The sequence below is a fragment of the Eptatretus burgeri genome, unplaced genomic scaffold (genome assembly GCF_056783735.1).
Source record: "Eptatretus burgeri isolate ZD-2024b unplaced genomic scaffold, Ebu_testis_v1 Ebu_testis_scaffold_141, whole genome shotgun sequence".
NCBI lineage: Eukaryota > Metazoa > Chordata > Myxini > Myxiniformes > Myxinidae > Eptatretus > Eptatretus burgeri.
The window spans coordinates 49,654-72,182 of NW_028222091.1; the positions used below are offsets into that span (position 1 = coordinate 49,654).

Below are 22,529 nucleotides of genomic sequence, written 5' to 3' on the forward strand. Positions count from 1 at the left end.
GAGATCCAGCCCGAGGTGCGCCAGCCAGTCCCGACCCAAAAGGGCGGGCCCCTCCCCTCGCACCACGAACACCGAGAGCCGGGCGCGTCGACCTCGGTAGCGCACTGAGACGCCGGCCCTCGCAAGCGGTACAATCGCTTCACCGGTGTACGTGTACAGCGACAAGGCCGTCTTGACCATGCGAACACCGCGAAGACCACGAGCCGCCTGCTCACCCATGACCGACACCGCAGCCCCGGTATCCACGCAAAACACGGTCGGCTCGCCATTCACTTCGACCTCCACCGTGAACGGCGTCGTCATCTCCGAACCAACGGAAAACAGACTCAACCGTGGTTGCATCTCCTGCTCCGGCCCGCCGGCATCGCCATGCCCCGGCTGCAGGCCGATCTCCAGGTCACTGGGGTCCTCCCGCACCTCGTCATCCAAGACCCCAACGGAGGCCCCCGCCATCCGACACACACGCTTCAAATGTCCCACCTTGTGACAATGCAAACACACGGTGTTCTTATACGGGCACATTCGTCGCAGGTGCGGACCCCCACACCCCCAGCACCCCTGGAAATCCACTTCGCTCCCGGTGCGACCGTGCTGCGGTGCGCGCCCTCGTCCCGCACCGCCAGACGCGCGTGCGACCTGCGGCACTTGAGTCATCGCGCGGACTCCGGGCTGCGCGACCTGCGGGACCTGCGCGGTCACCGCGTGGACCTCGGGATCAGCTGACATGCCCCAGCTGGAGCTACTCATTACGTCCTGGCCAGCGATGGTGCGGACATCCGTGAGTGTCTGCTCGACAGACGAAGCAGTCCCGACCGCCGAGTCGAATGTGATGTCGGTCAACCGCAGGATGGCTGCTACCATCTTTGCGTCTCGCAGACCAGAAATAAAACGATCTCTGAGCCGTGCCGGACGCTCCTCTGTCGTGAATTTGCAAGGCACAGCCGAATGCTTCACCCGTGCTACGAAGTCTGCAACACGCTCCTCGCCACCCTTAGCGAGGTGATCGAACTGGAACCGCGCGAGATGCAACGACTTCTCTGGCGCCAAGTGGGTCTTCATTTTCGCCACGATGTCCTGAAACGATAGCCCGTCATCACTGGGCTTATTTGGAGCCACCAAATCACTCAGCAGCCGGTAGTGCTCCGTTGATAGCGAGGCGAGCAAGATCGCCTTGCGTTTCTCTTCATCATCTACATCATTCGCGCGGAAGTAGCAACCCAACTGTTCAGAAAACAACTCGAATTCATCTCCACGAAAACGGGTACGCGCCCGTGCGCCGTGCCCCGACCTTCTGCCATGCTCGTGCTGGCGAGACCCTTGGCTCCGTAGCCTGGAACCGCATGGGTTATTTGCCGCCCTGCACACGCCGATCCGAAGATCCTCGTCAGCCAACTGTGGTGTACTGGATAGAAGATGCTTAGCAGGCAGACACGAGCGGGGGAACAGTCGAGCCGGGCTGTGTTGCACAAGCGCGAGCGCGGGTGTACTTTGCCCGCGGATCCCCTTTATTACGTATTCAGCACACGCACAAGCCGGGCGACTACAGCATCACTACAACGCCTCAGGCGGCGCGCACACCTTATATCCCTTGCAGACCCGATGACCACGACGACCCCTCCTCCCATCATCATGCCCCGCCCTGCATGCCCGCAGGCTACACCACAGTTATAGTTTAATGTGGTAGGATGACTCGGCCCGTTCAGCTTGGGGGAGGGATGTACTCTACTGAGTGTAGTTATAGTTTAATGTGGAAGGATGACTCGGCCCGTTCAGCCTGGTGGAGGGATGCACTCTACTGAATGTAGTTATAGTTTAATGTGGTTGGATGACTAGGCCACGGTTAGAAACATCGACCTCGAGACTCAGAGAGAGAGAGAGAGAGAGAGAGAGGGAGAGACAGAGAGAGAGAGAGAGAGAGAGAGAGAGAGAGAGAGAGAGAGAGAGAGAGAGAGAGAGAGAGAGAGAGAGAGAGAGAGAGAGAGAGAGAGAGAGAGAGAGAGAGAGAGAGAGAGAGAGAGAGAGAGAGAGAGAGAGAGAGAGAGAGAGAGAGAGAGAGAGAGAGAGAGAGAGAGAGAGAGAGAGAGAGAGAGAGAGAGAGAGAGAGAGAGAGAGAGAGAGAGAGAGAGAGAGAGAGAGAGAGAGAGAGAGAGAGAGAGAGAGAGAGAGAGAGAGAGAGAGAGAGAGAGAGAGAGAGAGAGAGAGAGAGAGAGAGAGAGAGAGAGAGAGAGAGAGAGAGAGAGAGAGAGAGAGAGAGAGAGAGAGAGAGAGAGAGAGAGAGAGAGAGAGAGAGAGAGAGAGAGAGAGAGAGAGAGAGAGAGAGAGAGAGAGAGAGAGAGAGAGAGAGAGAGAGAGAGAGAGAGAGAGAGAGAGAGAGAGAGAGAGAGAGAGAGAGAGAGAGAGAGAGAGAGAGAGAGAGGGAGAGAGAGGGAGAGAGAGAGAGAGAGAGAGAGAGAGAGAGAGAGAGAGAGAGAGAGAGAGAGAGAGAGAGAGAGAGCCCTCGAACAACAACCACACTACGTCTGGTTCAGGGGACGGTTTACCCCCACAAACCACAAATTATTCAACTGGTTATTTCACTTTATAATTACTTATTTAAACAAATAACTCACCATGTTTGAACGAACTTCGCGTCCAACGGTCAGGCCGTTGGTGTGAATGCACAGGTGTGATTCAGAAATGCAAATGAATAAAACACCAAATACACACCTGGAGGGGATTAACGGGAGGGTTTCAACACCACTTATTCACCCTGTAATAAAATAATAAATAAAAACAACAACAACAGGATTGCCAGATTTAAAAATGGAAATGTCGGATTTGAACCTCAAAATTATGGTATTTCTTTAAAACGTTAACCCACAATGCACAGCGACATTAACCCACAATGCACAGCGACAATAACCCACAATAAGGCTGTGTACCACAAGTGTGTATAGTAAGTGTGTGTACCACAAGTGTGTATAGTAAGGGTGTGTACCACAAGTGTGTATAGTAAGGGTGTGTACCACAGGTGTGTATAGTAAGTGTGTGTACCACAGGTGTGTATAGTAAGTGTGTGTACCACAAGTGTGTATAGTAAGGGTGTGTACCACAGGTGTGTATAGTAAGGCTGTGTACCACAAGTGTGTATAGTAAGGGTGTGTACCACAGGTGTGTATAGTAAGTGTGTGTACCACAAGTGTGTATAGTAAGTGTGTGTACCACAAGTGTGTATAGTAAGGGTGTGTACCACAAGTGTGTATAGTAAGGGTGTGTACCACAAGTGTGTATAGAAAGGGTGTGTACCACAAGTGTGTATAGTAAGGCTGTGTACCACAGGTGTGTATAGTAAGGGTGTGTACCACAGGTGTGTATAGTAAGGGTGTGTACCACAGGTGTGTATAGTAAGGCTGTGTACCACAAGTGTGTATAGTAAGGGTGTGTACCACAAGTGTGTATAGTAAGGCTGTGTACCACAAGTGTGTATAGTAAGGGTGTGTACCACAAGTGTGTATAGTAAGGGTGTGTACCACAAGTGTGTATAGTAAGGGTGTGTACCACAAGTGTGTATAGTAAGGCTGTGTACCACAGGTGTGTATAGTAAGTGTGTGTACCACAGGTGTGTATAGTAAGTGTGTGTACCACAAGTGTGTATAGTAAGGGTGTGTACCACAAGTGTGTATAGTAAGGGTGTGTACCACAGGTGTGTATAGTAAGTGTGTGTACCACAGGTGTGTATAGTAAGTGTGTGTACCACAAGTGTGTATAGTAAGTGTGTGTACCACAAGTGTGTATCGTAAGGGTGTGTACCACAAGTGTGTATAGTAAGGGTGTGTACCACAAGTGTGTATAGAAAGGGTGTGTACCACAAGTGTGTATAGTAAGGCTGTGTACCACAGGTGTGTATAGTAAGGCTGTGTACCACAGGTGTGTATAGTAAGGGTGTGTACCACAGGTGTGTATAGTAAGGGTGTGTACCACAGGTGTGTATAGTAAGGCTGTGTACCACAAGTGTGTATAGTAAGGGTGTGTACCACAGGTGTGTATAGTAAGTGTGTGTACCACAAGTGTGTATAGTAAGTGTGTGTACCACAAGTGTGTATAGTAAGGGTGTGTACCACAAGTGTGTATAGTAAGGGTGTGTACCACAAGTGTGTATAGAAAGGGTGTGTACCACAAGTGTGTATAGTAAGGCTGTGTACCACAGGTGTGTATAGTAAGGGTGTGTACCACAGGTGTGTATAGTAAGGGTGTGTACCACAGGTGTGTATAGTAAGGCTGTGTACCACAAGTGTGTATAGTAAGGGTGTGTACCACAAGTGTGTATAGTAAGGCTGTGTACCACAAGTGTGTATAGTAAGGGTGTGTACCACAAGTGTGTATAGTAAGGGTGTGTACCACAAGTGTGTATAGTAAGGGTGTGTACCACAAGTGTGTATAGTAAGGCTGTGTACCACAGGTGTGTATAGTAAGTGTGTGTACCACAGGTGTGTATAGTAAGTGTGTGTACCACAAGTGTGTATAGTAAGGGTGTGTACCACAAGTGTGTATAGTAAGGGTGTGTACCACAGGTGTGTATAGTAAGTGTGTGTACCACAGGTGTGTATAGTAAGTGTGTGTACCACAAGTGTGTATAGTAAGTGTGTGTACCACAAGTGTGTATCGTAAGGGTGTGTACCACAAGTGTGTATAGTAAGGGTGTGTACCACAAGTGTGTATAGAAAGGGTGTGTACCACAAGTGTGTATAGTAAGGCTGTGTACCACAGGTGTGTATAGTAAGGGTGTGTACCACAGGTGTGTATAGTAAGGGTGTGTACCACAGGTGTGTATAGTAAGTGTGTGTACCACAGGTGTGTATAGTAAGTGTGTGTACCACAAGTGTGTATAGTAAGGGTGTGTACCACAAGTGTGTATAGTAAGGGTGTGTACCACAGGTGTGTATAGTAAGGGTGTGTACCACAGGTGTGTATAGTAAGGGTGTGTACCACAAGTGTGTATAGTAAGGGTGTGTACCACAAGTGTGTATAGTAAGGGTGTGTACCACAAGTGTGTATAGTAAGGGTGTGTACCACAAGTGTGTATAGTAAGGGTGTGTACCACAGGTGTGTATAGTAAGGGTGTGTACCACAGGTGTGTATAGTAAGGCTGTGTACCACAAGTGTGTATAGTAAGGGTGTGTACCACAAGTGTGTATAGTAAGGGTGTGTACCACAAGTGTGTATAGTAAGGGTGTGTACCACAAGTGTGTATAGTAAGGGTGTGTACCACAAGTGTGTATAGAAAGGGTGTGTACCACAAGTGTGTATAGTAAGGGTGTGTACCACAAGTGTATATAGTAAGGGTGTGTACCACAGGTGTGTATAGTAAGCGTGTGTACCACAAGTGTGTATAGTAAGGCTGTGTACCACAAGTGTGTATAGTAAGGGTGTGTACCACAAGTGTGTATAGTAAGGCTGTGTACCACAAGTGTGTATAGTAAGGGTGTGTACCACAAGTGTGTATAGTAAGGCTGTGTACCACAGGTGTGTATAGTAAGGGTGTGTATCACAGGTGTGTATAGTAAGGGTGTGTACCACAGGTGTGTATAGTAAGGGTGTGTACCACAAGTGTGTATAGTAAGGGTGTGTACCTCAAGTGTGTATAGTAAGGGTGTGTACCACAAGTGTGTATAGTAAGGCTGTGTACCACAGGTGTGTATAGTAAGGGTGTGTATCACAGGTGTGTATACTAAGGGTGATGCAAAGATGTCTATCAATTTTAACGAGAACGTGTCCTTCCAGGTGAGATCATCACCTCAGTTGGAGCATATACAGAGACAGAGACACGACACCCAAGGAGAGATGAATCCTTCGTCTTATTACACGCTCGTTGACCGGTGTTACCTGTTATGACTCTTCACCCGGCCGAGTATTGACAGAGTCGAATGAGGGTTCTCGAATGATACGATTTATTTCAGAAGATGGCACTACGCATGCGGAATGCAGCCCAAAGGCCCTTCAGTCAGGTGCCCCCGGACCACATTGAGATTCTTACTTCAAAACAGTTGTTTATATAATCACACAAAAGCAGAACTGGGTGTGGACTATAAGTGTGTGCTAAGGGATAAAGAAATAAAGAAATAAATGCGGCAGTGGGCTTCTTTCCCCCCTCCCTTGGGGCCCTCAGGGAAGTTGAATCAGTCAATCCTCAGATTCGCAACCCAACAGTTCATCTTGCAAACTAATAACTTTCTAAGACTCCGACACCCCTACACTGGCACCTGCTGATAGCAAAGGCGAAACTCTGGTGATGACTAAGAACAGGAATGTGTGGGATATCAGCACACACAGTTCTCCCAAGGACATAAAAACAGGAGAGTGATAAAGGCTGTCCAAAGGAACAGTTAGGGCAACATGCAACATTTAAAGCAACATCTTAAAGCAAGGTTTGAATCCTGACAGCTGATTAATATACAACTATTGACTATTGATTATTCAATTATGGCTCAAATATGACCACCTAGCATATCATCATCATAACAATTCGAGCTGCATAGCTAATGAGACAAAAGTCACAGCTCCACCAATCAGGTTCCGAGGTGATTCGTGCTGCATAGCTAATGAGGTGAAAGTCACAGCTCCACCAATCATGTTCCGAGGTACACACGTGCTGCAAAACTAATGATGTAAAAGTCACAGCTCCACCAATCAGGTTCCGAGGTGATTCGAGCTGCATTGATTCGCACTGAGCGCATGCGCGAACGACTCCAGAAACTCGTTCGTTCCGCGCATGTGGGAGATAAAAACATTAGAAAGGAAAAAATAACTTGCACCAAAAACTTTAACATTTTCACGCTCACACCGGGGGTATCGCTATAGCTCTCTGTTCTTCGAACAGGCGAGCTAAAGATGGTTGCGATCGGTTCAGCCGTTTTTGCGGTACCTGGGAATAGACGGACGGACAGACGGTGAATTATAGGAAGATAAGTTACAGAAAAAGTTTGAGTTTCACGTCATTTCATCAATTTTTCACACCTATGCCCTTTTAAACTTAGAAAATATCACATATTATACATGTGTCAGTGTTCATCTCCCCTGACTGTACCCCACTGTTTTTCACCTATTTACACCACAGTTGACAAACAACTTCATTCCACTTGAGTCATGTTTAAAGTTTTTGATTGAACAAAATAAAGGCGATTCCATTAAGAACTTACTTTCAAATTTGACTTTTAAAAGGACAACATATTGCAATAAGATTAGCAATAAAGGTGAGGGGGGGGGTGTCAAATCAATCACCACGACAATTTTAGGGCAGAAAAGCTCTCTCAAAGTTATTGACCACTTTGATTGCACTTTAACCTACATATATATATATATATATATATATATATATATATATATATATATATATATATATATATATATATATATATATATATATATATATATATAGAAATATATATAGTATTGGCTGTTCGTTTTGAAACAAACGACACGAGGGAATCAGGGTAAATATTAGGCGATCGCTTCCATGAACACTCACTTGGTTCGTGCAAAACCTAACAGGACAAATCCACACCTCACTCCTCTACAGTTTGCGCGATGTCGATCTGTCCTGGTTTCCAGCTACAGTTTGTGCGATGTCGTATTTTCTTGAATTTTCTGTTGAATTCTGCTCGACAGGGCAAAAGCAAACATCGGTTCTTGTCTCAGTGCGTTCGTGTCACGTGACTGGACGAGCATATGCTAAAATTCATATGAAAATGCTCAAATAAATGTTCAACGTAAATATAAAAAAACAGCAATAATATCAACTAACACCAATATATTGTTGTGAAATGAATGCAGGACACATTTCGATTGAAAAAATTATTTATCCAAGCTATTTACAAAACAAACACAACCAAACAATTTGAAAAAACCAAACGAAACAATTTGAACACACGCAAAAAATGGGGAAAAAATTACTTTTGGAAATCTTTTTGAAAACTTTTTGAAAAAGTGTGGACCCTGACTGGGTGTGCAACTTCGGTTCGCTACCATCAATTCACAAACTGAAAAAAACAATCATACATGACGACAATTATTTTAAAATACGAACAGCATTTTAAAACAATATTCAAACAACAATATTAAATGATTATATCATATATATATATATATATATATATATATATATATATATATATATATATATATATATATATTATATATATATATATATATATATATATATATATATATATATATATATATATATATATAGTTATATATTATATATGTATCTCCAGATACCGAATATAATTTAGAGGGGTTTGAACATCCAACACCCTGACACCAACGTGACGTCCACGGGACTTGAACAGTCCCGCCAACGTAGAATGAGCCGAAACGATGGAGGCGGTTTATTTATTTATAACCCAAAGATGGCGGTTCTAATCGCTCTACCGTAAACGGGACGAGGAAGGTGGCACGAGTCGCTTTTCACTGAGTTGATAACGTTTATTCCTCCAACCAAAAATAACAAGACTCAGCAAGAAGAGGGATCCAGGGCGATTCGACGGGATGGTGTGGGATCGGGCGTGGGGAAAACACAGACAATTCCAATGCAAAGACAAATCTCAAACCCTCTAAGGCGCCAGGTACACACACGCACACACACACACACACACACACACACACACACACACACACACACACACACACACACACACACACACACACACACACACACACACACACACACAAAACGCAGCTATTCCTGGTGGTCAGGCTGGACCGTGGTGTGGACGCAACAGTCCTTGGATTGGCGTTGGACGAGCTGGCCTTGCTCTCGTCGGGGGGGGGCAGGAGAAACCGTGGTGCTGTCGACCTCCTGGTCTTGGACCAAGTCCGCTCACAGCCACCAGGGAACCAGCTCCGGCACCAAACCGCGAGCAGGAGAGGGAGGCAGGTCCGCCCGCCGTTCGACCCCGTACTCCGAGCCAGCAGAACCCCAGAGCCAACCAAGGTGAGGCACGAGGCTCAGCAAGGCTACAAGACACGAAGAAACCAGGGCCGAATCAGCGCAACAACAAGCATGCTCCCAGCACAACAACCTCCACCCCAAAAAAACAGTGTTTCGGTACCGATCTTCTTCCTCTCCTTTTCGACCCCGAACAGAGCCTTTTATCCTCCCGTCCTTGTCACTTCCAATCGAGCCGTTTTATTGGCCCACCGCCGTCGCCTTCCGCCAATCGTGATCACGGGGCGGAGCCATCCGCAGCACTGTCCTGTGACGTCACGGCAAGCCTCCAGAGAATACGAAAAGGGGTTTACGCAGACACACTTACCCTATCCCGTATCCCTATCTAATTACGTGACAATTATCATTTCCCCCTTGAAGAAATGGACACGTTCATTACTCAGTGAAACCACGCCCACACCTGATTTCAAGAATCCCATTGGACACGTTCATTGCTCTGTGAAACCACGCCCACACCAGATTTCAAATCTCCCATTTGACACGTTCATTACTCAGTGAAACCACGCCCACACCCGATTTTAAAAATTCCATTGGACAAGTTCATTGCTCTGTGAAACCACGCCCACACCTGATTTCAAGAATCCCATTGGACACGTTCATTGCTCTGTGAAACCACGCTCACACCAGATTTCAAATCTTCCATTTGACAAGTTCATTGCTCTTTGAAACCACGCCCACACCCGATTTCAAATGTCCCATTGGACAAGTTCATTGCTCTGTGAAACCACGCCCACACCTGATTTCAAGAATCCCATTGGACACGTTCATTGCTCTGTGAAACCACGCCCACACCAGATTTCAAATCTTCCATTTGACACGTTCATTACTCAGTGAAACCACGCCCACACCCGATTTCAAATATCCCATTGGACACGTTCATTACTCAGTGAAACCACGCCCACACCCGATTTCAAGAATCCCATTGGACACGTTCATTGCTCTGTGAAACCACGCCCACACGATTTCAAATCCCATTGACACGTTCATTGCTCAGTGAAACCACGCCCACACCCGATTTCAAGAATCCCATTGGACACGTTCATTGCTCTGTGAAACCACGCCCACACCTGATTTCAAGAATCCCATTGGACACGTTCATTGCTCTGTGAAACCACGCCCACACTAGATTTCAAATGTTCCATTTGACACGTTCATTACTCAGTGAAACCACGCCCACACCCGATTTCAAATGTCCCATGGGACAAGTTCATTGCTCTGTGAAACCACGCCCACACCTGATTTCAAGAATCCCATTGGACACGTTCATTGCTCTGTGAAACCACGCCCACACCAGATTTCAAATCTTCCATTTGACACGTTCATTACTCAGTGAAACCACGCCCACACCCGATTTCAAATGTCCCATTGGACAAGTTCATTGCTCTGTGAAACCACGCCCACACCTGATTTCAAGAAGCCCATTGGACACGTTCATTGCTCTGTGAAACCACACCCACACCCGATTTCAAGAATCCCATTCGACACGTTCATTGCTCTGTGAAACCACGCCCACACCAGATTTCAAATCTTCCATTTGACACGTTCATTACTCAGTGAAACCACGCCCACACCCGATTTCAAATCTCCCATTGGACAAGTTCATTGCTCTGTGAAACCACGCCCACACCTGATTTCAAGAATCCCACTGGACACGTTCATTGCTCTGTGAAACCACGCCCACACCAGATTTCAAATCTTCCATTTGACACGTTCATTACTCAGTGAAACCACGCCCACACCCGATTTCAAATGTCCCATTGGACAAGTTCATTGCTCTGTGAAACCACGCCCACACCTGATTTCAAGAATCCCATTGGACAAGTTCAATGTTCCGTGAAACCACGCCCACATCCGATTTCCAGAATCCCATTGGACACGTTCATTGCTCTGTGAAACCACGCCCACACCAGATTTCAAATCTCCCATTTGACACGTTCATTACTCAGTGAAACCACGCCCACACCCGATTTTAAAAATTCCATTGGACAAGTTCATTGCTCTGTGAAACCACGCCCACACCAGATTTCAAATCTTCCATTTGACAAGTTCATTGCTCTTTGAAACCACGCCCACACCCGATTTCAAATGTCCCATTGGACAAGTTCATTGCTCTGTGAAACCACGCCCCCACCTGATTTCAAGAATCCCATTGGACACGTTCATTGCTCTGTGAAACCACGCCCACACCAGATTTCAAATCTTCCATTTGACAAGTTCATTGCTCTTTGAAACCACGCCCACACCCGATTTCAAATGTCCCATTGGACAAGTTCATTGCTCTGTGAAACCACGCCCCCACCTGATTTCAAGAATCCCATTGGACACGTTCATTGCTCTGTGAAACCACGCCCACACCAGATTTCAAATGTTCCATTTGACACGTTCATTACTCAGTGAAACCACGCCCACACCCGATTTCAAATGTCCCATTGGACAAGTTCATTGCTCTGTGAAACCACGCCCACACCTGATTTCAAGAATCCCATTGGACACGTTCATTGCTCTGTGAAACCACGCCCACACCAGATTTCAAATCTTCCATTTGACACGTTCATTACTCAGTGAAACCACGCCCACACCCGATTTCAAGAAGCCCATTGGACACGTTCATTGCTCTGTGAAACCACGCCCACACCCGATTTCAAATGTCCCATTGGACAAGTTCATTGCTCTGTGAAACCACGCCCACACCTGAGGTGTACATACCTGCGAACAGTCCCCGAGGTTGAGATGCCTCAACTCTGTGCACTTGGAAGTGATCCACAGGAGACTCTCCGTCTGAAACAAGATGGGAGTACAATGTCATCCTTTAACATTTATTAAAATAATCCCCTTCCCATCCACGGAGCACACACAACGAGAGAGGAAAATCAAGATTTACTTACAATGGTTTTATAAATGACACAATTGCGAGAGAGTAAACGAACATAGACTCGGTGAACAGCTCACATTGATCCGCGTTCGGTACAGGACGAGGCGTTGCAGCCTCCGCAAGGACGAGAGCTGCTTGAATTCCCCGGGTGGTATTTGGTCACACGACGACAGGTCCAGGTCAACAAGATTTTGGCAGAGCATGGAAATAGAGTCCAAGCATTCGTATGTCATCCAATGGCAATTTGCCAGCTCCAGGTGCAGTAGGTGCTCAGCAAACCCACCCAGGAAACTGAAAAGGTACCGTAGGAAGACATTGGGACGGTGTTTCAAAACAAAGCAGTGAGAGACAAGACGAACTTCAAAACCAACTTCCATCAACCCACGTTTGCTGTGGTGGAGACAGAGAAGTGGAGAGGGTTCACCGAAACCCAGGCCGTGGATTACTAACTTTGCATTGAATTACTCACTTTGTGAGGAGTGTAAGACTGAAGCCACCATTGTTTCCGGTCCACGAGAGACTGAGCGAGCGTGTGTTAGTGAGACGAGACTTCAAGGATAGAAGGTCCTCCAAGGATGTCCATCAAATGAAACACCAGTAACCCTTAAAACAACCCAGGTAACCACTAGTGAATCATCAAGGACTTCCAAACACAAACAGACTTGGACAGCCATTTCATTGTTGACGCCATCGTCTGAAACCATTCTGAAGACAAACAATGAGATGATGTGATCTGGAAAAGCAAGTTAGAAAAGAAGAAGAAAAGATTCACATACTCACACTAATCAAACATACATAGTAGGGGTTCACATACTCACTCTCATCAAACATACATAGTAGGGGTTCACATACTCACACTCATCATGCATACATAGTAGGGGTTCACATACTCACACTCATCAAACATACATAGTAGGGGTTCACATACTCACACTCATCAAACATACAGAGTAGGGGTTCACATACTCACTCTCATCAAACATACGTAGTAGGGGTTCACATACTCACACTAATCAAACATACATAGTAGGGATTCACATACTCACTCTCATCAAACATACATAGTAGGGGTTCACATACTCACACTAATCAAACATATATAGTAGGGGTTCACATACTCACACTCATCAAACATACATAGTAGGGGTTCACATACTCACACTCATCAAACATACAGAGTAGGGGTTCACATACTCACTCTCATCAAACATACAGAGTAGGGGTTCACATACTCACTCTCATCAAACATACATAGTAGGGGTTCACATACTCACACTCATTAAACATACAGAGTAGGGGTTCACATACTCACTCTCATGAAACATACATAGTAGGGGTTCACAGACTCACACTCATCAAACATACAGAGTAGGGGTTCACATACTCACTCTCATCAAACATACATAGTAGGGGTTCACATACTCACACTCATCAAACATACATAGTAGGGGTTCACATACTCACACTCATCAAACATACATAGAAGGGATTCACATACTCACACTCATCAAACATACATAGTAGGGGTTCACATACTCACACTCATCAAACATACTGTTGCGGTCTTCGCGCCTGCCGGCGTGCGAACGGCCACGTAACTCGAATCGCGGCACGTCGCCCACCGGACGGACAATCCAGTCGTGACCCTCTCGGACTAACGCCGGGAACCAGTCATGGGTGGACCTTTTGGTCTCACCGCGATCGAGCCAATCAGCCCCCGCGTGGGATAGGGTTGCTCGCCAAATTCGACCTACCTAAGTACCCACGCGGAGGGTAGACCGGGCGATTGCACCTCGCCGCAGGTCGACTTCGGACACGGGCCACTTAAGCGACCCGTTCCGTACTATCAGAATAACCGAGCGGTGTTATCGTCGACCTCGACGGTTCGATTAATTATCGGGCGTACTCAGCCCACTACCAACCCTTTACGTGAAGCAAGATGAGGGTTCAATGGGGGAAAAGACGAAGCGAAGCGGGAGAACAGTTCAACAATAAAGCACATTTATTCGCGGCACACGGGAAGCACACAAATACAATTCCACCAAATGCACACAAAAAAAAGAAAACACAATTCCATTTACACAAAAAGCAAATATAAAAGTGAGAACACAGTGCAGAGCTAATACCGACTACCGAGCACACGGCAACACTTATACAATTCTACTTCACAGACGGCGCCGACAACACATACCCAAAACCAAGGAAAGAATACCCTCAAGAATGAGGCGGGCCTGAGGCCGAGACCGGGTCGCGCCTACCCATCTGGTGATGAGACGCGGAGCGGCGATGGCGCCGCAACCCGCGGGCCTCGTGGACGGTGTCTGGCAGGGGGTGGAAAGGGGCCCCCTTGGTCGCACTATCTCAGCGCGGGGGGAAACAGGAGGGGGTTGTTGATGCTCGGGGTATAGAGGATCTTTATTATCCCTGGTGTGCGTCTCCACCTCGGCCAGGTCGCGCTGTCGGCCTCCCTCGGGCGTGCAGCTCCCGGCACAGACGCGAGCACCCCCTCGTCTGCCTTCGCCGCTGCCGCCTCTCCGCCTCTGGACTCTCCGACTCTGGACTCTTCTTTGGACTCTCCCGTTGGACTCTTCTTTGGACTCTCTCCAGCTTCTCCAGCTACTGCAGGCTTCGGGCTCCAGACTTCCACACTCTCTGACTGACGAACACGGTCCTTTTATCCCCCGTAGCTTCGCCTTTGACCCCCTCCCTTTGACCTTTCACCTCGCTCCCCATTGGCCCGAGAAAAAGTGGGCGTGAAGGCTTTTTGATCCACAAATTTGCATATATCGATCGTTCTGGAGGCGGGGCCAAATCGCCCCTCGCTCACCGATTGGACGGCAAAAAGTGGGCGTGTGTCGTTTTTGATCCGTTTTTGAAGCACAAAATCCGTGATTTTGTACACGCTGTTCAACGTGCGCCCTGCACGAGTCCAACACCGGTACCCACAGCGGGGCAAGAACGGTGGCGATGCTACGGTTGCGAGTTGTGACGTGAAGGTCGTGGCGGTTGTGGTGAAGCGGTGTTGTGGTTGGTGGTAATCATGGCGGTTGGTCCAAAATAAAGATAGTAAAAGAAAAACGGCTATCCTGAAGAGTCGCAGCACGTATAAATGACATGTATTCCCACTAGACAACGGGTTTGGGCCTAACTACACATGCACTTACCGAGATACCTCACCTAAGGGACCTGAATGGTGGTTTGCGAATTTGGTAACCACAACAATACATAGTAGGGGTTCACATACTCACACTCATCAAACATACATAGTAGGGGTTCACATACTCACACTCATCAAACATACATAGTGGGGGTTCACATACTCACACTCATCAAACATACAGAGTAGGGGTTCACACACTCACACTCATCAAACATACAGAATAGGGGTTCACATACTCACTCTCATCAAACATACATAGTAGGGGTTCATATACTCACACTCATCAAACATGCAGAGTAGGGGTTCACATACTCACTCTCATCAAACATACATAGTAGGGGTTCACATACTCACACTCATCAAACATACATAGTAGGGGTTCACATACTCACACTAATCAAACATACATAGTAGGGGTTCACATACTCACACTCATCAAACATACATAGTAGGGATTCACATACTCACACTCATCAAACATACATAGTAGGGGTTCACATACTCACACTAATCAAACATACATAGTAGGGGTTCACATACTCACACTCATCAAACATACATAGTAGGGGTTCACATACTCACACTAATCAAACATACATAGTAGGGGTTCACATACTCACACTCATCAAACATACATAGTAGGGGTTCACATACTCACACTCATCAAACATACATAGTCGGGGTTCACATACTCACACTCATCAAACATACATAGTGGGGGTTCACATACTCACACTCATCAAACATACAGAGTAGGGGTTCACATACTCACACTCATCAAACATACATAGTAGGGGTTCACATACTCACACTAATCAAACATACATAGTAGGGGTTCACATACTCACACTAATCAAACATACATAGTAGGGGTTCACATACTCACACTGATCAAACATACATAGTCGGGGTTCACATACTCACACTCATCAAACATACATAGTGGGGGTTCACAAACTCACACTCATCAAACATACATAGTAGGGGTTCACATACTCACACTCATCAAACATACATAGTAGGGGTTCACATACTCACACTCATCAAACATACATAGTCGGGGTTCACATACTCACACTCATCAAACATACATAGTAGGGGTTCACATACTCACACTCATCAAACATACATAGTAGGGGTTCACATACTCACACTCATCAAACATACATAGTCGGGGTTCACATACTCACACTCATCAAACATACATAGTGGGGGTTCACATACTCACACTCATCAAACATACAGAGTTGGGGTTCACATACTCACACTCATCAAACATACATAGTAGGGGTTCACATACTCACACTAATCAAACATACATAGTAGGGGTTCACATACTCACACTAATCAAACATACATAGTAGGGGTTCACATACTCACACTAATCAAACATACATAGTAGGGGTTCACATACTCACACTAATCAAACATACATAGTAGGGGTTCACATACTCACACTAATCAAACATACATAGTAGGGATTCACATACTCACTCTCATCAAACATACATAGTAGGGGTTCACATACGCACACTAATCAAACATACATAGTAGGGGTTCACATACTCACACTAATCAAACATATATAGTAGGGGTTCACATACTCACACTAATCAAACATACATAGTAGGGGTTCACATACTCACACTAATCAAACATACATAGTCGGGGTTCACATACTCACACTCATCAAACATACAGAGTAGGGGTTCACATACTCACACTCATCAAACATACATAGTAGGGGTTCACATACTCACACTCATCAAACATACATAGTTGGGTTCACATACTCACACTCATCAAACATACATAGTGGGGGTTCACATACTCACACTCATCAAACATACAGAGTAGGGGTTCACATACTCACACTCATCAAACATACATAGTAGGGGTTCACATACTCACACTAATCAAACATACATAGTAGGGGTTCACATACTCACACTAATCAAACATACATAGTCGGGTTCACATACTCACACTCATCAAACATACATAGTGGGGGTTCCCATACTCACACTCATCAAACATACATAGTGGGGGTTCACATACTCACACTCATCAAACATACAGAGTCGGGGTTCACATACTCACACTCATCAAACATACATAGTAGGGGTTTACATACTCACACTCATCAAACACACATAGTAGGGGTTCACAGACTCACACTCATCTAACACACATAGTAGGGGTTCACAGACTCACACTCATCAAACACACATAGTAGGGGTTCACAGACTCACACTCATCTAACACACATAGTAGGGGTTCACAGACTCACACTCATCAAACACACATAGTAGGGGTTCACATACTCACCTCAAAAGGTAAAATGTCAAAATATCCATTTTTGTGAAGGGGGAAATCTTCGCTTCCTCTTTGTTTGCCCTACTTTCTTCCTCCATCTGTTTGACCAGATCTCGTCTCCTCTTTCTTTCCATCCTGTTTTGTTTCTGCCGAAGTCTGTCTGACTCAGCAACATCTTCATTCTTTCTCTTCTTCGGTTGCATAATGTCCACCGGGACACCGTACAGAACAACAGCGGCCGGTTCCATGGGGAAAGCGCTCAGGGAGCAATTGAACTCCAGACGGAGGACTTTCGTCGCAAAACCCGGTGGTTGTATCGTTGGGGAAAACGTGAAAGCGTTGTTCGGTGGAAGATTGGTGTCCACAGAGCCGGACCACAGCGTCCGCCACCTGCATCGCTCATCACCAAAGGAAACATTTTGAGGAGTGTCCTTTTGATTTTACCATGAAGTGGACATTGTGTATTAGGGTGTGGGTCATGTCATACAATACCAGGTAACTAATCTGGTTACAAAAACCTGGTTACAAAAAGGTAACTAATCCATTGTCTAACGAAGGTGTTTTGGAAATCCCGTTGTCATCATGTCAGACCAGTCAGATGCTTAACATCCTCCCAAAACAAACGATAATTGGTCATTTCGTCCCTTTTGGACCCATGAGCATAAAGACTTTAAAAGTCGTTGGAGATTTAAACCAAAAGGGTCATTGGTACCTGTACACAGCAGACTTCACTTTCATCCCAGGACCTGGCCAGAATCCGAACCACATATCCAGGGGGAATGACTCCAAGATCGAGACCCTGGTTGGGAAGACTGGCTCATCGAAAAGTAACTCGATGAAATCCTGCCTTTGAAACCACTCGGGATTCTTGGGACAACGTCTGGGTGTACATCGGGACAAGTGGTCACACCATGTTCTTGGCACAGTCACGTGCATGAAGGACCCGGAGAGGGGAAGTATGCGAAGTGGACCCACCAGGTCGCTGATGGAATTGTATCCTTCACACTGGGAGCTCAGGTCCAGAATGTGGCTCACGTGTTGAGACATCTCGGGAAAAGACGGCTGTGTGAAGAAACCTTCTTCCTGCAGTCCTGGTGCATTTTCACGCCGTTGGTTTCTCCTGGTCCTGTTGAACAGGAAGTGCAGAGCAGGATGAACATGCAAGTGTCTTACACGCAGTCGTTGGATTAAAATCCACAATCGTGATCCAGCACACGTAGATCACGTGATCATTTATTTATTGCACTTGTTATCAGGAACTCAGATTATGTCATCACTTTCCCCCCCCCCCATTGAATCACTCAAAAACCTACTCTCATCTTCCCATGATCCATTTTACTCGTTAAATGTTGATAATCGACGAAAATCTATATTTGGCACCCATATTGATTTCCTAAATCAAACTCTTACAGCTTTGAGAAAGGCGATGAGCGTGTGTGTGTGTGTGTGTGTGTGTGTGTGTGTGTGTGTGTGTGTGTGTGTGTGTGTGTGTGTGTGTGTGTGTGTGTGTGTGTGTGTGTGTGTGTGTGTGTTTGTGTTTGTGTGTGTGTCCAGAGATTTAACTTCATGGTGGACATCACCCTAACCTAACAATGGCCCTAACAGAAAGCTGTAAGGAAAGGGAAACACAGCTCACTTGCTTTGAGAAGAGGTGTTATCATTTGAGCGAAACATGGAGATTTGCGAGAGACACGGAGAGAGGTTTGCCGGCTCATTTCGCATCACTGAAACAATTCAAACAGGAGACAAACTATGAACTTGACACCGAGAACCTAAAAAATGTGATCCTGGCAATGCAAGAAGCCTTCGCAGGGCCATTTCAGGAATTCAGAAAGGAAAAGGCAACTTTATCATTTGTGTTGAAATCCCTTGAAGCAGACACTTCTGCCTCAACTTTTCAGCATTTACAGGAGGAGACCGAGCAGAACTTGAATTGCCAGATTTGCAGGAGGACGTGTGGAGTTCTAAACTCAGAGGCCAAGTGACCAAACTCGAAAATCTAGAAAGGCACAGATCTACCCTGGCAGTTCAACACAGATGGACCGAAATGCATGATCTTAAAAAAAAAAAACAAGACCAAATAGTGTTTGAAGTTTGGAATTCTTCACGGGAAACCGACAGTAACGTGAAGAGATATGAATATGGCATTCCGTCCATCTTCGGATCGACTTGCCTGTGCGAGCAAGTGATCTCAACGATGAACTTCGTAAAAAGCACACTGAGAAACCAATTGAATGAGGAGAGTTTGAAGTACTGCTGGAAAATGAAAACGACAGCACACTGTCCAAACATCGAACGACTCTCCATGGAAACTCCACAGGAGAAATCACACGAAACTGGAAGGACACTCGGTAGGGCGTGTACATCCACCACACAATGCCTGATCCAGTAGAACATATGGGGCCCAAAACTTTTTTGACATATCATGATATATATATATATATATATATATATATATATATATATATATATATATATATATATATATATATATCTTCTTCTTCTTCTTTCGGCTGCTCCCTTTCGGGGTCGCCACAGCGGATCATCCGTATGATCCGCATAGTGATTTGGCACGTTTTATGCCGGATGCCCTTCCTGACGCAACCCTGGTCGCCTCTTACGACACAGGGATATGGTACACCTATTTTAACCGGGGTATACACCGGTCCAGTACACTGGTACTCATTTTGCCGACCTCGGAAGGATGACAGGCTGAGTCAACCCCCTGGTGTATTAATTCAGTGGCCCAACGGGGCTTGCCGCTGCCGCTGCCCTAACCTGCGCTGCCTTGGATCCCAAGCCGCTGCCCTAACCACTGTGCCAACACCAGGCTCATATATATATATATATACACCTATATATCGTTTTTGGCCCCCTCTCAATGGTGAAGAATCACTTTAAAAATTGAAAAATTATGTTATCTGGATCTGGATCTTCACCAAAATCTAATCAGTTCGTCATTGTCACATACCCAACATGTCCACCAAGTTTCGTCCGAATCTGTCCACAACTTTTTGAGATATCCTGCACACAGACAGACAGACACACACACAGGTGTGAAAACAACGTCCTTCCACCTTCGGTGATGGAGGTAAATATGGGAAAGCTGAATCGATGTGATGAAGAAAATTTCATGGCCCCTCTCATTGGTACCAACTCAACAACCATGTATTGCATTCAAAATCAATGTTTGTGTCTTTGTCCTGTTATTCAATTATTGAAAGAACCGAGCATCACCTCAGACCTTAACTAACCCTAACAAATCAATTTCAATTCAGACCGGGTCACTCTACCCTGGTGTGAATCACAGTCACAGTCACAGTCGCCCATCTTTGATCATATTGAAAAATAAAATGAGTTACACGTGTTTGCCGTCATGTGATGTACTTTTGCCAAGTTTGAATAGAATCAAAGCGAGCAAGTCTGAGAAATGGTTGGGGACATATTGAAGTGACACAATGGCTGCCGGTCGGCCATCTTGGATGTGATGTCGAAATAAAATGACGTTCACATGTAATCCATGATTTATTAATTATCCATATACCAGGAGTGAAAAACATCGGGGAATGCGTGTCGAGAAATGTTTGAGGACGTGTTCAACATTGGGGTTTTATACAATTAAAAAGGCTGCCTCCCATCCCCCTCCTCTCTCTCTTCCTCCCTCCTCTTCTCCCATCCCCCTCCTCTCTCTCTTCCTCCCTCCTCTTCTCCGATCCCCCTCCTCTCTCTTCCTCCCTCCTCTTCTCCCCTCACGCTCCCCTCCTCCCCTCACGCTCCCCCTCTCCCCTCACGCTCCCTCTCCCTCCTCTTCTCCCATCCCCCTCCTCTCTCTCTTCCTCCCTCCTCTTCTCCCCTCACGCTCCCTCTCCCTCCTCTTCTCCCCCCTCCCTCCTCTTCTTCCCCCTCCCTCCTCTTCTCCCCTCACGCTTCCTCCAATACCCTCCCCCCCCCACTTCATGTTTTTGTCACCAAACAACAGGTTGTATTTGCTCAGACATAAATATCATGAGGAACGATGAAGAACATGATGTGATCTGACTTACCAGCGGACGGAAGATAACCTCGGGTTAATGATGGAGTGAATGGAGCAGAATGTTCATGAAGAACAACATGACGTCATTTGATTAAATACGTCAGCGAAGCGATAATTTGGCGGGAAACCCGATATTTATATTTCCCACCCTGAAGAAGCCCCTGCACTTACTGTGACGAACGACTTCGCCGCCGTCCTCCTCCAATTGGGTTCATTGTGGATTGAGAAGGGAAACCGAGGGAATGGTCAACGACCTGGAAGGTTCGGGTGAAGGGAGCAAAGACTCGCACGATTTGAGGCCTCCTGTATCAAGTCCGACCATCTTCTCCAGCAAACTCCGTGACCAGGAACTGGCGCTGAGAAGGACGTTGCCGTTGACTCCGCCCCTCACGTACGGAAATGGCGGCTTGATCCGTTCAGATGACGTCATCACGCTCTCACGTGGTATCGCTCAAAAACCTTCAATTTTATCACAGCACATTTTACTCGTTCAATGCTTTCCTCGATCTACGGAAATCTAGATTTGCCACAAAACGTGTGTGTGGATGTGTGTGTGTGTGTGTGTGTGTGTGTGTGTGTGTGTGTGTGTGTGTGTGTGTGTGTGTGTGTGTGTGTGTGTGTGTGTGTGTGTGTGTGTGTGTGTATGTGTGTGTGTGTATGTGTGTGTGTGTGTATGTGTGTGTGTGTGTGTGTGTATGTGTGTGTGTGTATGTGTGTGTGTGTGTGTGTGTGTGTGTGTGTGTGTGTGTGTGTGTGTGTGTGTGTGTGTGTGTGTGTGTGTGTGTGTGTGTGTGTGTGTGTGTGTATGTGTGTGTGTGTGTGTGTGTGTGTGTGTGTATGTGTGTGTGTGTGTGTCTCTGCGACCGCCGTTTCTCAACAACCACCGGTCCGATCTGATTGAAACTTGCCAGGAATATTGCCAGGGTCCTTGCCAGGACCTGCGCGTCTGGACGAGGGGTTCCGGAGAGGGTTCGCCGGCCGCGTGGGAGGCCGGAAACAGGCGCGACCGTGCTGACGGTAGTAGGAGAGGAGGACCATTTCGGTCCATGAGGGAAGTCACTTCTTTTCTTTTCTTTTCTTTTCAGGCTTTTGTATGTGTGTTTGTGGCGCCAGTCTTGCAAAGTAAAACTTGTATAAGTGACTGTGCTGTAAATAATTGCCT

General features: G+C 46.3%; 1 protein-coding gene and 1 long non-coding RNA gene across 6 annotated transcripts; both read right to left on the reverse strand.

The window, feature by feature from the left end:
* Positions 1-6,513: 6,513 nt before the first annotated feature.
* LOC147007480 (uncharacterized) lies at positions 6,514-8,125 on the reverse strand. Its single transcript, XR_015054161.1, has 3 exons — positions 7,930-8,125; positions 7,505-7,633; positions 6,514-6,901 (listed from the first exon to the last, which is right to left on the reverse strand). It is a non-coding gene; the product is annotated as an uncharacterized LOC147007480 (long non-coding RNA).
* A 136-nt stretch (positions 8,126-8,261) lies between these two features.
* On the reverse strand, positions 8,262-21,960 carry LOC147007481 (F-box/LRR-repeat protein 4-like). Of its 5 annotated transcripts, none has more exons than XR_015054160.1 (6): positions 21,539-21,960; positions 18,047-18,460; positions 11,936-12,149; positions 11,693-11,764; positions 9,090-9,233; positions 8,262-8,994 (listed from the first exon to the last, which is right to left on the reverse strand). XR_015054160.1 is itself a non-coding variant. In XM_085867059.1 (6 exons), exons 2-6 carry the CDS (start codon positions 18,379-18,381, stop codon positions 9,204-9,206), a joined length of 1,029 nt encoding a protein of 342 aa, XP_085723185.1. In that variant the 5' UTR covers positions 18,382-18,460; positions 21,378-21,525; the 3' UTR covers positions 9,111-9,203. The 5 variants fall into 5 exon arrangements, 3 of the variants coding, with proteins under 3 accessions (XP_085723185.1, XP_085723183.1, XP_085723186.1); XM_085867059.1 differs by lacking the exons at positions 8,262-8,994; positions 21,539-21,960 and adding exons at positions 17,347-17,724; positions 21,378-21,525 and having other exon boundaries at positions 9,111-9,233; XM_085867057.1 differs by lacking the exon at positions 8,262-8,994 and adding an exon at positions 17,347-17,724 and having other exon boundaries at positions 9,113-9,233; positions 21,539-21,950.
* Between the last annotated feature and the right edge of the window lie 569 nt (positions 21,961-22,529).